Source organism: Fistularia commersonii, chromosome 34 (assembly GCF_037954325.1).
Source record: "Fistularia commersonii isolate RoL2024-O1a breed Wild chromosome 34, RoL_Fcom_v1.0, whole genome shotgun sequence".
Taxonomy (NCBI): domain Eukaryota; kingdom Metazoa; phylum Chordata; class Actinopteri; order Syngnathiformes; family Fistulariidae; genus Fistularia; species Fistularia commersonii.
In genome coordinates this window covers 8,421,116-8,436,530 of record NC_141317.1, presented here as the reverse complement: position 1 = coordinate 8,436,530, position 15,415 = coordinate 8,421,116, and the positions used below count along the sequence as shown (strand labels likewise).

The 15,415-nt window shown below is 46.6% G+C and overlaps 1 protein-coding gene across 1 annotated transcript; it reads left to right on the top strand.

Annotated features, from left to right (window-relative positions):
* Nucleotides 1-2,124: 2,124 nt before the first annotated feature.
* On the top strand, nucleotides 2,125-11,802 carry slc17a9b (solute carrier family 17 member 9b). The gene is made up of 13 exons (XM_086141796.1): nucleotides 2,125-2,507; nucleotides 2,983-3,180; nucleotides 4,223-4,362; nucleotides 4,884-4,983; nucleotides 5,660-5,790; nucleotides 5,887-5,983; nucleotides 7,580-7,676; nucleotides 7,919-8,006; nucleotides 8,103-8,137; nucleotides 8,280-8,395; nucleotides 8,909-8,964; nucleotides 9,087-9,116; nucleotides 9,540-11,802. The coding sequence occupies exons 1-13, from the start codon at nucleotides 2,374-2,376 to the stop codon at nucleotides 9,713-9,715; spliced, it is 1,398 nt and encodes a 465-aa protein (XP_085997922.1). The 5' UTR covers nucleotides 2,125-2,373; the 3' UTR covers nucleotides 9,716-11,802.
* The last annotated feature ends 3,613 nt before the right edge of the window (nucleotides 11,803-15,415 follow it).

Genomic DNA, 15,415 nt, shown 5'->3' with positions numbered 1-15,415 from the left:
AAAACTGCATTTCCTGACTCAACATCTAAAGCCCCCTACTTCATTGCCTCTCCTCTCGCCTGAGTTAAGGCTACGAACACAAAGCGTAACTTCAACCGGGCAGTTTAATTAGAAAATGACTCCTCCTTCCCAGCCCTGTATTTCTTCCTGCCGGACGGCTCTACAGGCCCATACTGTCCAAATGCGCCCCGATAACTCTTCTTTGGTACAGCAGTCAGAACCCTGAATACCCCACGTTATCACCCCCGGGTGAAAGCGTCCAAGATTGTGACCCGATTTACCTCCTTGTGCACGGATCTGTCGTTTTTCTTCTTTGTGTAAATGTTGCATGTTCGTGGTGCCCTTGTGTGAGTTTCTTCTCTTTTGTACGGGAAAGCGAGAGACGTTGTCAAGGTCGCCTTTCAAACACAATCACCGAAGGAGGCGTTTTTCATTTTGTTTGCCAATCCAAAGTAATCTCCGTGGGTCAGATTATCCACGTATATGATCGGAATGACAGTGAAGATCATTCGAATTCTCGTCCTATTCTCTTTTTTCACAGTTGCTGTTTCTCCTCAAACTTGAATGTGTTTTCTGTGCACAGAGTTGAATTAATGGCACAAATTCAGTGACCGCTTAGTCTTGGAAATTCTTCTGGGAACATCTGGCACTCTGGACCATGGCAACGTTAACCTGGGCCAAAAAGCAAATCCGGACATTGGAGGACGGATAGGATCACGAACGAGTCCATCAGAGGGACAGCATGTGAAAGTCAGACCGAGTGGGACACAGTCGGCCGGCCAAACTATTTTCTTTGAATATTTTAATAAGTAGTTTCAATCAATACTGAATTTAGAAACTCCTTATTTTTTCCTTTGGTTTAATTATACACGGATGATCACATATAAAATAATGTCATTACATAGATATGATCAAAAATGGTTTTAAAGTTGAAATGAAATGCCAAAAAATGTAAATATTTAAATTGCAATTTTCATTTGGTTCAATTTACATGATACCTAGTAGGCCCGTGCATAAAAATTAAATAAGAAATGTGGCCCGCCAGCCAAAATGACTGCCCACCCCTTCTAGAGGAAGACCAGGGAGAAGGTTCATGGATGCAGTCAAAGAAGACGAGAAGAAAATTTGCTCTTTGTATTTTGGGGGGAACTCACAGGAACAATGACCCAAAGACAGGAGGCAGAGCCAGAGGTCACAGTGATGAAGATGTTGAGGTTCTCTTTGGGAGCGACGAGGACGGATAGGATCGGGAATGAGTCCGTCAGAGGGACGGCACATGTTAGATGTTTTGGAGAGAAGGTCACAGATGGTTGGGTCGTGCACAGAGGAGGGATAGTGAATATATCGGTAGACGGATGCTGGAATTGGAGGTCCAGCAGAAGACCAAAGAGAAGATTTATGGATGTCGTGAGAGAGGAGGAGACAGAGAATTGGGTTAGATGGAGAAGTTGGATTCGCCGTGGAGACCCCTGAAGGGAAAAGCCCAAAGGTAGTACTCTGGGGGTAACTGAGGTGGAGATGTTAAGACAGAGAAGAACGGATAGGATCAGGCATGAGTCCACATTCTGGACATTCTGGAGATAAAGTCAGGGGTTTGGAGATGGAGAGAAGAGGGATGGTGAAGGTAAAAACACGCTGAGCTTGGAGGTGAGTTGGTGATGCAGAGGGGAGGGTTAGATGGATGGGGGTGATTCACAGTGGCCCCAGTGGAGAAGAACAAGTATCCCATCACTTTCTGCTTGATCTCACAATAATCCTCCAAATGGTGCATGTTCCCTCTGTGCTATTTTAACCTGGGTGAAGTGTGTGTGTGTGTGTGTCCGCCGAAGTTGTGCTGAGCTCACCGCCTTATATAACGGCCTGCGGGGCTGCGGACGGCTCGCCCGGTGAGGAGCACGCCGGCACTGCGCATCCCCTCACCCGGGGAGGAGGTCGGCACGGCGGGAGGGGAACCGCACGACGATGTACCTCCAAAAGTGCACCGTCACGACCGGGACGTTTCGCAGCACCACGCCGGCGGAGAGACGCCGGTCCGGCCGCCGCAGAGCCACTTCCTGATCGCGCCGCCCCCTAGCGGCCGGACGCGGAACTGCACCGCTCCGGAGGAGGAGGCTGGGAAGACAGAACTGACACGTGGATTACTCCTCCTTTTAGGCATCGGGGGAGGGAAAGCAGACTCTATTTCCGAGCATTTTCTAAGATCACATCCTGGTAGTCCCGTCCGATCGGTTTTAGTTGGATTTATCCGGCATACCTTGAGGTGTGAGACGCCCGGGGAGGAGATCCGTCCGCCGGGGAGACGCTCACTTTTCCGCCCGATCGAGTAAACAAGCCGCGGCGGCGGGGAGGGAGGCTGCCGCCAGCTCGCGTTGAATGGCAGTAATTCAAAAATATGGCAAGAACTACAGCCCAGATTTGGTGTGTCACAAAGAAAACTACCCGGCCGACAAAAGCGGAGTCCCGGGATGTCACAAGAAGTGGACGGAGCACGGCAGCAACTGGTCGAGGTAACAACTTCCACCCGGCGGTTCCAGCCGTCCCATAACTTTGCTCATCGGCTAACACTAGTTTCAGTGTTTAGTGAAGAACCAAAAAACCAACAAGAAAACAATCTCCAATCTCTCTGAATTTTGCTCCTAAAACAGGATGTTGAAGTACTTTTACCTGGTGCTCTTCTTTTTCCTCTTTCTTTAGCAGCTTCACATGCAAAAGATGCAGCTAGCTTGTTTTTCGTCATCAGCATTATGGACTGCCAGACCAGAATGTCCCTTTCTCTTACACACACACATACACACACACACACACACACACACACACACATAGGCCTGTCCCTATAAGTGTCCCAAGTCTAGGGGTCACCCCCCCTCCAGGGGTCACCTCCCGTCCAGGGGTCACACCTCAGATGGTGACCCTCCTGAAGTAAGTGTGTGTGTGTGTGTGTGTGTGTGTGTGTGTGTGTGTGTGTGTGTGTGTGTGTCGCAGGCCCGTGGCCCGGATCTGGACGGTGGTGCTGCTCCTTGGGACCTGCCTCCTGTACTGCGCCCGGGTGGCGATGCCCATCTGCGCCGTCAGCATGGCGGAGAAGTTCGGCTGGAGCAAAAGGGAGTCCGGGATGGTCCTGGGCAGCTTCTTCTGGGGTTACTGCTTCACCCAAGTGCTCGGCGGCTACGTCAGTGACCGGTGAGTGCAACCTTTAATACTGCACAGATATCTCCTTCCGTGTGGCCTTTGCCCAACTTACCGATTTGCTGAGACTCGCGTCTTATTTTTGGTCAGACTCGGAGCTTCACCGTCACGAGCGGTCAGATGACTTTATATACGGGCCAACTGGTGCGTCAGGTATTCGATATCGTGGGTATTAAAAACCGTTGTTCGACATGTTACTTAGGGTAATCAGAATTCTGTCCTCGTTGTAATTTCCTAACATTATGTCCTGTTTAGCTTTGTGCCCAATTGTTGACTTGGAATTGTCAGACGTCTGCTTATAAGCACCTGCAGATTTGGGACAAACTTTACCCGAGGCGAGCGGTTGGCTTGATCTCTGCAACAACAACAAAAAAAAATCAATTTCCAAGCAAATGAGAGACTGGAAATACATTTGGATAAAAAACACCTACTTTCCATATCCGTTTTTTTGCAAAGTGTTGACTTCTGTTCCTTTTGTGTGCGTGCAGAGCGGAGGTAGACAGCGGCTTCTTCCTGGTTAGCTTAGCACAATACATTTCAGCATTTTAACGTGTCTGGAGGTTCCCTATGTTACAAATCCGTTTGATGCAGCCGAATGTACCGAATCATTTCCAGTAATCAGTTGCTACCAGGGTACAAGCTTGAATCAGGGAATTATTGAAATGTGTGTTGGTAGCTAACTAGACCATGAGACCACTAGCAGCCCTTCCTTCTGATAAGATCCAGCTTCCTCAATAGGGTGACTATGGTATGTCCTTATCTAAGGGGCTACTAGACGTCCGGTGGCCACGATACGTTTTGACAGCGATTGACAAGAAGCTTCACAGATACAGATAGGATACACATTGGCTGTGGCTTCTAGTTGAGTCCCATTCCTACCAGGGGTTCTTGCAGAAACAAGGCCGCTTGCGCCGAAACCAAAAGATGAGCTATTTTCCCGGAGTAAGTGAGTCATGCTGGGCATAAAAGCAGAGTTCACTCTCACAACCTGTCTTTGACATAAGCAGCTTTCCTAGCAGTGTTTGTGCGCCGGCAGGGTGGGAGGGGAGAAGGTCCTCCTGCTGTCTGCTGCCGCCTGGGGCTCGATGACGGCCTTCACGCCCATTTTGGCTCATTTCTGCTCGCAGCCGATCCTGTCTATGACCATAGCGCGCTTTCTCATGGGCCTGTTGCAAGGTAAGACAGCCTTTTGTGCAAATTACCGTCGTTGCCTCAAATGAGGTCATTCATGGGGAACACACCTAGTGTCTAAAAGCAATAGACGCGTCCAACGTGACATCTGTTACTGGAATGTGCTTGCTGCTTTTGAAGCTCAGCGTTTGTAATCTTTCTTTGTCAGAAGACTATACTTCATGAGATAAATGTCAAAAAACTGTGGTTTTCAACTTGGTCAACTGGTTTTAAGTAAGAGTCGGTAAAGATAATCATACTGGTTTAAAACTTTTAGCTTAATTTGACTTCTATTACCATGTATTAGCAAAATCAACTGGTTAAAGTCACGCAGATCGGCACGGCGAGAAACTTGGCCGTTTCATTTGGACGGCAGGTGTTTATTGGGCAACATTCTAACAACAATATGGCCCCTCTCTGAAAGTTTACTCATTTTTTTTCCCCTGGAAAACCCCACCCTAAGCTATCATAGGGCGGCTTGTAATATTCAGCCCTACATTTATGACGTGTTCTCTTTTTTTTTAAAGGAGTCCATTACCCTTCTCTGGCTAGTCTTTGCTCACAGAAGGTGCCGGAGAGTGAGAGGGGCTTCCTCATGAGCACCGTGGCCAGCGGGTCCTACCTAGGGTGAGCCGGCCCCAATTTTATCATTGGTTCTTATAGACGCTTTCAGCTACTAGAGTTGTATTTGAAGATAGATGGACGTTTTCGCCTACAAAACATATAAATGTATATTTATGTAAGGGCGGCACGGTTCTCCTTGTGCTCCCCTTGTCTGTGTGGAGTTCCTCTAGGTTCTCTGGTTTCTTCCAAAAAGTCCAATAACATGCAGGGGACTCATTGGAGACCAGAAACTGCCCCAGACATGTAAATGGTTGAACATCTCTATATGACGTTTGAATGATTGTATGTCTCTTTATGTGGCCCTGTGGACAACTTGCGATCTGTGCAGGATGAACCTTTTTATCCTTGTTGTCGCCATTCTATCGTCCATTTTTATCCCTGTTGTTGTCATTCTGTCATCTATTTTGATCCTCAATGTTGTGTTTGTCCTTTTCATTGTCTGTTATTTATATTCATATTTATTGTTATTGTTATTGTTGCACTACTGTGACAAAAGAATTTCCCCTTTGGGGACCGATTAAGTATTCTTATCTTATCTTAACCCCACCTCCCAACCAGTGGCAGCTGTGAAAGGCTCCTGCAAGCCTGAGTGCAGGATAAGCGTTATAGATAATGGATGAATGAATATATATACACACAATGTATGTGAATTTTTGATGTTCTTTGTGATCTGATGCAGCACCTTGGTGATCGGAGGGGCCGGCTCCCTCATGCTGGACCTGTACGGCTGGGAGAGCGTCTTCTACGTGTCTGGCCTCCTCTCGGTCTTGTGGGCTTACTGCATGTGGAAGTACCTACTCAAAGGAGAAGGTAGGGGACGCTTTTACTCGGCGCTGTCCCGAGTGTGTGCTTGGCGCCGGAGGTGCCCTCTTACGCCCACGTTCCTGTATTTATCTTTGCTCGCAGGGCCAATCATCACCCTGGAGTCCCTCGGAAACGGCGGGCCCCAGTCCAAACTGACCAAAAGACACTGGTTACGACTCTTCAAACAACCTGCGGTGTGGTGAGATAAAGAGCCCACGTTACAAAACCTCGGTCAGGAATTTGTACCGGAGTCCCACAGTCGTACCGCAGGAAAGAACACGTTCTGAAATCTCGTTATACTGCGGGAGAACGCCACTGCTGCTTCGTCAGTCAAATGTATCTTTTTCAAAAGGTAGCTCAGAGATTGCTTTCGATATTTGTGAATTTTAACGGTTCGTTTTAGTGTACATTTCCTCCATTGGAGCCGATATTGTAAAACATCACCTCAGATTAGATGTTCCGTGATGCCGCTGTTCATTCTGGCAGCCATAGATGGAGGGGAGGTGGTGCACGGTAGACTGTCCTGCTCCTTTATGCCCGACATTAAAATAGATTCTATCTGACGCACGCTTTATAGTTTAGGATAAACAGGTCCCGCAAGAACCCGTCTATCAGGCCGTATTCCAAAAGCTGCAACTGCCCGAACTCGTTTCCACTCAGATCGTCTGTCTGACAGAGGAGCAGCGGCTATGAAAGAGACCTTCTAGAAAGTTCAGTCGCTTTCAAATCAAAGAGCTTTGGGCATCTAGAAAACAGCTGTTAGGTGCAGCAAATTTCAGGGTTGAGGTTCCGCAATGCCAGTGAGCTCGGAGTCCGAATGAATGAAAGAAGAGGTTATTTTTGCACAGGCTCTGCTAGATGACCTTCCTTAAACCACCGTTTTGGTAGCACATTCCTAACCTGTAATTCTCCTGCATCGAATTCGAGAATAGCTTTTCTGTGGTTTTATCTGTTCCCTCCATCTGCTTGGTTTTCAATTCTCTTGATGTTTTTTTTTTTTTTTTTTTTTTCCACGGCCCTTCGCTCAGGCCTTTAAAATGAAATGCCGCAACGCAACCGACTGACAAGGAGATTTAATTTGATCATCTGAGTTAGAGAGAGGTCAGACGGTCCCTCATGATTCCATTGCGAGAAACACATGCCGTAACATTGAATGAACTACAGGGGAGACATGCTGTCATCCGTAGCACCGATGGGGAAGGAAAGGCAACAATCTTGTAAATACAGTATACCCTTGTTTTTCGCGGGGGTTACGTTCCAAAAAGAACCTGTGATAGGCAAAATACATGAAGTAGAAACCTTTATTTTTTTTTTACAATTATTATACAATTAAGTAATCTATTATACATTGCTGCTGTCGTCCTTATGTTTTTTTCTTTCTTGTTTATGGAACGAACGGAAGATTCATTCATTCCGTAATGCCGACCTACAGCCGCATAGCTTTTAGCTTCCCTTAGCATGTCCAGAAGTTTAACTTTATCTGCGATAGATAGCATCTTCCTGCCGCAGGTGCTTTTGTCGGTCCAGAGCGTTTTGTCAACGTTATGGGTTTTATAGAAACTCAAAATTGCAAGAGAATTTGCACGTGCTTAATGTAAATTTGGCGAGCTGTTTTACGTACGTGTACATATTAAACTGCGACGTTATTTTAGCCAATCAGAACGCAGAACACAATGCACGACGCAAGTAGCGAAACCGTGAAAAGTAAACCGCGTTACAGCGAGGGATCACTGTATATCATGTCGGTTTAAGTGTGTCCGTACCCATTATTCGGCATCTCTGTTTCCTAAACCAGCGCGGTGATCCTTACGCACCTCTGCACGGCGAGCACTTTCTTCACCCTCCTGTCGTGGCTGCCGACGTTCTTCAAAGATACTTTCCCCGACGCCAAGGTAACCCCGACCTCCACGCCGCGCGCTCGACCTTGAAAACAGAAAAGTGTTACGTGCGGCGTCAGCAGATAAGCGCTAACGTTGTCGTGACAGTGCACATTTTTTGGCGTTTAATGTCTCGCTGCTTTAATATTTGCTAACTAGTACGACGTGCAAAGTACTCCTGAGGGTGTTTAGCTTTCCAGGTCTTCCATCGTGTTGTTGAAAGGACTGCATCCCCTCTTAAACATCTATCCCTGCAGGGTTGGGTGTTTAATGTCATTCCCTGGTTGGTGTCCATTCCATCTTCCCTCTTTAGTGGATTTCTGTCGGACCACCTCATCAGTCAAGGTACCGGAGCCGAGCGACTCTTGGTTAAATATGTATTTTGTTTTTTGCCGAAGCAGCAGTAAAAGCACCTCTTTTGACTTTTCTGCTCCCCACCAGGCTTCGACACGGCCACAGTGAGGAAGTTCATGCAGGTATGGCCTCCTCCCAGCCAGGAGTACCGCTGCTAGCTGTTAGGTCTCACTGTGGATTTAATCCTCAGTCTACATTTCTCCCCCCGTGCATGTAATTACAGGGACTTTGCAAGACTGAGATTGTGTTTTTTTTCCCATGTAGTTTTTTTCCATGGGTGTTTCCAGCATCTTTACGCTTCTACTGTGCGGCAAAACGACCTTCCCCTGGGCCATAGCCTTTGTTTCCGCCACAATGGGCTTCACCACATTTAGTCACAGGTAAGCAAAGGAGTGACTGTTAAGAAAGCGCTCTTTGCAGAATTTAAATAAAGGACAGAATGAATCCACTCTCCAAGTTACTTTCAGTTCTATGCAGGTTTCGCATCTTCGTTAAAATCATCTCCTCATTTCATGCTATTTACATTTTCTTTTAGTTCTCTTCAGTGTAATGTCGAACGAGGACGTTCTGTGACTTGCGTGGTAAAATTACATTACATTACATTACATTGCATTTGGCAGACGCTTTTATCCAAAGTGACTTAATAGAGGCTAATAGACTAATAGAGGACATAGGGACTGCAAATACACTTGCAAATACACGATGCACAGGAAATATACAGAACATTAAGCTTGGGTTAGTGAGTTTTTTTTTTTTTTTTTTCTTGACAAAGACATACACAAACATACACACACACACACACTGCATATCCTAACTTGGTGCCTAACCTGATCTGGGGCATCAGCGCAGTAAAAAGTCCTGAAAGAGAAAAAAATGTCTTGTTCTTTTTACAGCGGCGTGTCCGTAAATGTTCAAGATCTCGCGCCGTCCTGTGCCGGAGCCTTATTTGGTAAGTTGAAAGAAATGCCTGCAAATTTCCATAAAGCATGATTAAATGATGATCGATACAAAACATTTTGAACTGATCCGATCATTTTCTTCATTAAATGTTGAACTGGTTTTCTTTCGCAGGTGTTATGAATACATGCGGGGCTTTCTCCGGTGAGTTTCTGTCATTTCAGGCTGCAACAAAACCCCTGTGATGAATCTTTCACAAACCGTTGCTAAATCGTGTTATCGCTCGCCTTAAAGAATCTTAAATGCCTTAAAGTTAAATATTTGATCATATGTATATTTAATATTTCGGAATTAATCCGCTTGTCCAAATCCAAACTTTGAGTTCATGTGTCTCCTGTCAGTCACCGAGGCTCCCACTTGTAATGAATATTTCACGGCGAAAGCATAATGGAGCCGGTGTCAGATGAATAATAGACGCGGCGGCGGCGGCGGATGACGGAGGTGGTAGATCAGTGTGTGGATGCTGAGTGGACGGCGACATCTTCTCAGCAGAATCTCACATCGCGACCTTTGATTCCATACTGGGGTATTTACGGCGTCACCGTTTGTGTCTTTTTCCCTCTCTAGGGGTCTTAATGGTGTATTTCTCAGGGTATCTCATTGAGACCACGGGCTCGTGGGCCGCCGTGTTCGCCCTCATCACCGTCGTCAATCTGCTCGGCCTCTGCACTTTCCTGGCCTTCGCCGAGGCCCGTCGCGTCGACATCGACTTCAGCAAGACTCGCCACAACATCCACATCTGAATCCGCAGCCGCAAACCGGATCCGAGCGCGACGTCCGACGGACGCGCTCTCGTTGCCAACAGCGGGTGGGACGCCGTCCCCTTCCAGAGACCCGCCCGTGAACTACGAACACGAAACCTCAGCTAATCTCCGATCGGGTCCGTATCCGCTCGACGACGACGTTTACTGTAAAGCACACGGCCGGGTGTCGCGCTGACCTGGCGTGGCTCCGCGGCCTCGACCCCCCCTTCCCCCCTCCGAGGTACCAGTGCTATTGAAAATTCCTCGGCCGGTTACGGAAAATGCGGTAGATCCGGTAGAAGATTTCAGGTACAGAATGTCCACGCTACCTCCAGGTCCCAGCTGAGGCGGCACGGTGCTGGATGGAACCGGGCCACCGTAAGCGCTCTTCATTTGTAACAGAGATTACTATCACTGTTATTCTATTTTTATATGCTGTGAAGGAGCTGTGACAAACCCAGGTGTTTTTTTTTTTTTTTTGTTTTTTTTTATTTTTTATTTTAAGCCGGCGGGAAGGGGGGGGCTAGAGGTCAGGGTCTCACCTCAAGCCTTGACTAGTCATTACCCGACCCACACCTTATTATCCAGCCACCGGTTTCATGTGAGGCACTCTTACATCCTGTACAATTTTCCCACTTTAATACCCATCGCCATGGTTACGATTTCCTCCCCCCCTGCTCCCCGTTACACTTCGACGCAGGCGGACGGACTGGTGGAAACCGCAGCGGCAACAAAGCTTTTACACAGCGTGTCCCTTTTTTTCCGTTTGCGTTCTAAAGTAATATTTTGAGTAGGAAGACCAAAGGTTCTGTTTATTTAATTTTCGATGTGATGAATTGTAATATATGTATACCTCGGTTGTTTTGAGTACTTCTATATTTATACGGCTCAATTGCTTTTGCAAATTTTTTTTTTTTTTTTTTTTAAGTTTACACCTCTGATCTCTCTGCAAGTTTAGTTTCCTCCCCTGTCCTTCTCTCCCGACCCGCACTTTGCTTTGCTTTGCATTCGTCTCATCTTCTAGACAACGGAAAACTCTTAATATTTAGCGGTACGACCGCTAGCGACGCCATTGACAGAGCCGGGCGTGGAAGCGGGAGCGCGAAGAAGGCCGCGAGAAAGGCGACGCGTTGTCAAGGGGCCGTCGGGCTCTCCGTCCGTTCTTTAAACAAGACAGTTTACTCACGAACTCTCGTTTTCTCGAGCTCCTGCCGTGATTTTACGACCACAAACGCGGCGAGAGGAAACTAGTAACGTTCTCGAATGTTGACTCGGAGGAATGACGATTGGCCGCTCGTGTCTTAAATCTATGCATTTATTATGTTTTGCCTGAATGAAGCAGTACTGATGTGTTCAACATGGTCAAACTGGCAGAGTGTAATTTATTGACGTGTGCGACGTGCCCTTATTCTCTGAGATTGTAGAGCAACGACATGAATCCTCTGCGGATGAATTGTCTGCACAGCCTTGATTTCTTACGCGCCAAATGTATTCCCTCCATTGTCATAGGAAATGTCAGAAAAGGGGCCTCGGCGGGACGTATTCTCTCATTCTTCCTCCGTCGTCAGTGTTTGTTTGGATTTACAGTGACCTAAATGTACAAATTACCTGTATAGACTAGAATAATTCATAGGGATGTATAATGTGAAACCAAAACGCACCATGTAGACCATATTATATGTTGGAAGACGGTTGACGCTCTGTCACAGAATCGTCCAAAACAGCAAACAGCACAACACCTGGGAGCCGACGGCGGCCAAACTACCCCCTCCGAAGGGCCCGGGGGGAGAAACGGGGTGCAGCGCTACAAAGTATCATCTCGATGCGCGATTGTGTTTATTCTCCTTAAAACCCGGAGGACCCCTTTTGAAAATACCTATTTTAACATATCATTTGGGACCCTGTAGCAGGTTATTTGGAAAACAACTTCTGCCGGACATTTCTCAGTGTCGACTTCTGATCGATAATTGTGTAAGCTGTGTATTTAAAACAATACATTACCACACGATGGTGTAGTATTTTATGTTGATGATATGTATTTAAAAGCATATGTCAACTTTGATTAAAAAATATATATATTTTGTCAATGCTTGGGATTTTTTTTTTTTTTTTTTTTTTTTTTTTTTTTGAGGCGACTGCGTGTATTTCCAGAGTTTTTCCACAGAGAGGCAGCAGAGTGTCGGCGTGAGGCCGAGCCGGCGGATTCCCATCCAGGCCACAGAAGTCTGCGATCCTTCGCCGCGGTCGACGACTTCTGTGAAGTTTTTATCATCCGGCAGGTTCTGATTTTTTTTCCGCTCTGATCCGGAGAAGCTCCGCGTCGGGCATCGGCGGCCAATTTTCCATTTTGATCCGCTCCTGAGCGGGTTCAAGCGCGGGTCCCGTTCACGCCGCAGACCCGGAACCCTGAGTCTGGGCCAGCGGGACGTATGCGGTGGCACCATATGGCAGGATGCTGTGTGCCATGTTGGCTAGCTGGCACCGCTCACGTGTGAATGGCCAGACGCTAGTCAACCCAACATACTCCTTCTCAAGGGACCGAGCGGCTCCGGTTGCCATGGAAACAGATGGCTTGTGTCTGCCGCGTGGCGAGGAAAAGACGGGGAGGGGGTCACCAGTAGCCGAAAGTAACAAGTCGGTTAGAAGTCGACGGCGAAGCGATGCCCGCTTTTGATAAAGAGCGGACTCGACAACAGGCCCGGCGGTAAAGAGGTGGCCGGCCGCTCGTCGGAGGGCTCTCGGCGGCGGGGAGTAGCGTTGTAAAAGCAGACATAACCGTGATGAGCGGCGTGCTATTTAATTAGCGGAGATGAAACACTGGAAGGGGAGACGAGATAAACCCTCCCCCAACTTGTCGGCCGGTTAGGGTAGTAACCCGGCGCAGGCAGGCCTCATCAGAGAGCCAGAGATACATGTAAATGAAATAGCCCCATTAATTAGTAATTAACATCAAGTTAATGACATTTCACTGTGTCGCCATCTCTTCCTATGTCCTTCCTCCGGTGGAGGGGCTGTCTCCGCGGCCCCTGATCTGAATGCTAATTAGTGCAAAGCTAAACCGCCATATAGGGCCACCTCATAATATAGAGTCCCGGTTTAAGAGTGGTCATTGTGCGGGGAGGATTAATCACTTTGCGGTAATAGATCAGGAGGCTTTATAAGTCTGCCACTCCTAAGAGAGTCGTGATGTCGAGGGCCATCGACAGGCTTTATGTGCTAATTGCGCTGTGCCCGTCAGCGTGGTGTTCAGATATCCCGCCTGACTTAAAACAGCTTATAATCATTCGCCCTCTTATATGCTTTTAAATTGTACCCGGTGCTTCTGAACGCGGCCGTGATGCGTTTTAAGACATCAGACGGACAGAAATGATCAGACGGAGTCGCGAAAACCCGGCCGTGGACGTTCGTTACCTGCGTTGTGGAGGCGACGTTCTCGGCGGAATCCGTCTGCGGAGAAACACAAAAACATCTGTGTGAACGACACGCACTTCAACCGGCTCGTGGGCCGATGTGATAACATGATATCCTAAATTTTCTCCTTTTAAAATGATAAATTGAAATCTAAACAAACGCCGGTTTAAATATGTATTCGGAATCCTATTTTTCTTGTTATCCGCACACATTTAGCAGATATTTTTTTTCCTCTCCTCATCTTACACTCCTTTCCCGTGCATTTAACAAACTATGAAATCAGTTTTTGCAATGATGTGAATATCCACTGAAATGTAGAACTTTAAAATCTTGATCCACAACGTTTGACATAATTGTCACATTTCTCATCCCGAGCGTCCCCTACTTTTAATCCCGGTGGAAAAGACGACCATATACATTGATTTTCGGCGAGCTTTAACTCTTATTTATTTGCTATGTAACTGTTAAGACTAAATTCAAATGTGCCGCCGTGGCCACCGGGGGCTTCAGTGAGCCGGTATTTGTTTTCAAAAGATGACTGACTCCTCGATCTGAGGTCACAGCCGGGGCGTTTAAGGTCCTGAGCTTCGTCCAACATCTTAAATCCCGTCACCACAAACCCTCGGCTCACTTGATATCTGGCGTGTCGGGATGAGGCAAAATCTCCATGGAAATAAAACGCTAAAAAGTCGAAAAATGCCGACACGGATCCAATCATTCGGCCCCCTTTTCTACATGAGCGTCAGTCCTCCCGTGACGTGCAGTGCTTCTGTATTTCAGGGCTTACTGTACGTTTTGGTGGCTCTCCCATGTTGATTTATTATTTTCTTTCTCGATCCTAATTTACAAAGGAAAGCCAATGTGCAATTTTCATTTGTCCCATTTTTCTGCTCTCGTCTGTCACGTTCGCCGGCCGTCTGGATTTAGAACTGCCGTTGCAATGTGTTTATTTGAACCCTGTTATATTTTTATAAAAAAGGAGATACCGTCGGATAGTTAGCTGGTTGAACTCGGTGAGAATATATTCAGATTTACCATGTTTTCCACAGTCCCAATAACGACATTAAATATTCTGGAAAAAGATATTTAAGAGCATTCATGTTAAATGCATTATACCATTAATCAATAATCCTATGACATGGAGCCCAAAAAATAAAAGTCTAGGTCAAAGTAAATCACTACTGTGGACCAGGATGTTGAGTCTGGTCTTTATTTTAATTTACAGCTGGAAAAAGGAAAAAAAAACACACAGATCCACTGCTCTGTCAGGGACGGGTGCTGGATCCAACAAATCAACTGAATAGAGATTTGAAAAAAAAATCCCAAAATGCTCTAAAAATAAAGATCATTTATTCAACGTGTTCTCGCATGACGTTTCGAGCAAACCTAGGCTCTTCCTTAGATGCTTGCCGGGGATGAGTGTTAACAAACATGTAAATAAGACGACATTTTTAAAGAGAATTATCATGTGATTGATTCCCTTTTTTTTTTCCACGCCTCTTGTTAGATATATCATGTCTAACCGCGGTCACAAGTCCTCTTAATTTTAATATGTAACAGCCATAGAAATAAACAAATATTATTTTTTTCACCATAATATTGTGTCTGTTTTATTTTTGATACACAGTTGACCCTGCAGAGGGACCCCCCCCCCACACACACACACCATGCCATGCTTTATTGACCATTTGCACACACACATACACACACACGCAACCAAATATGTTGATTTCTGTCAATTAAACCTCATCAGCTGTTTGCCTCCTGCCAGACATATGGCCCGAGTTAAATCTAAAGAGCAAATGGAGGCGGTGTCGAGCGGGGCATCATTTTAATGGAACCCTGAGGGAGGAGACCCACACCTGCGCAGTAATAACATTAAACTGCGCTCGGCCCACTGGCCAGATGAGGAAAGCGTCATTTTTTTTTTTTTTCTTTTCCTCGACGGGCGACGCCGACATCCCGCAAGGTACCGAAAGTCCGTGGGTGTCGAATCCACCGAACGGTAAATATTGACAGTGGAAATTCTCCATGAGAAGTGCTCTTTTCTTCTTTGGTACATGTCACAATATAAGCGAGAGGCAGGGACCCAAACCGCCAGAACTTCGGCCGAACGGATGCTCTCAGGGGTCGCGGGACATTTCGAAATGTAATTTGGGGAAACGATATGGCGCTCGGCCTCTGGCGGCGGCTGTCAGATGTTTTATTTTTAAAACAGGTATATAAGTTATTTCCGAAAATGTAGCAGGAACAGAGAAGCGGCTTTTGAAACCAGGAAAAATGCTGTAA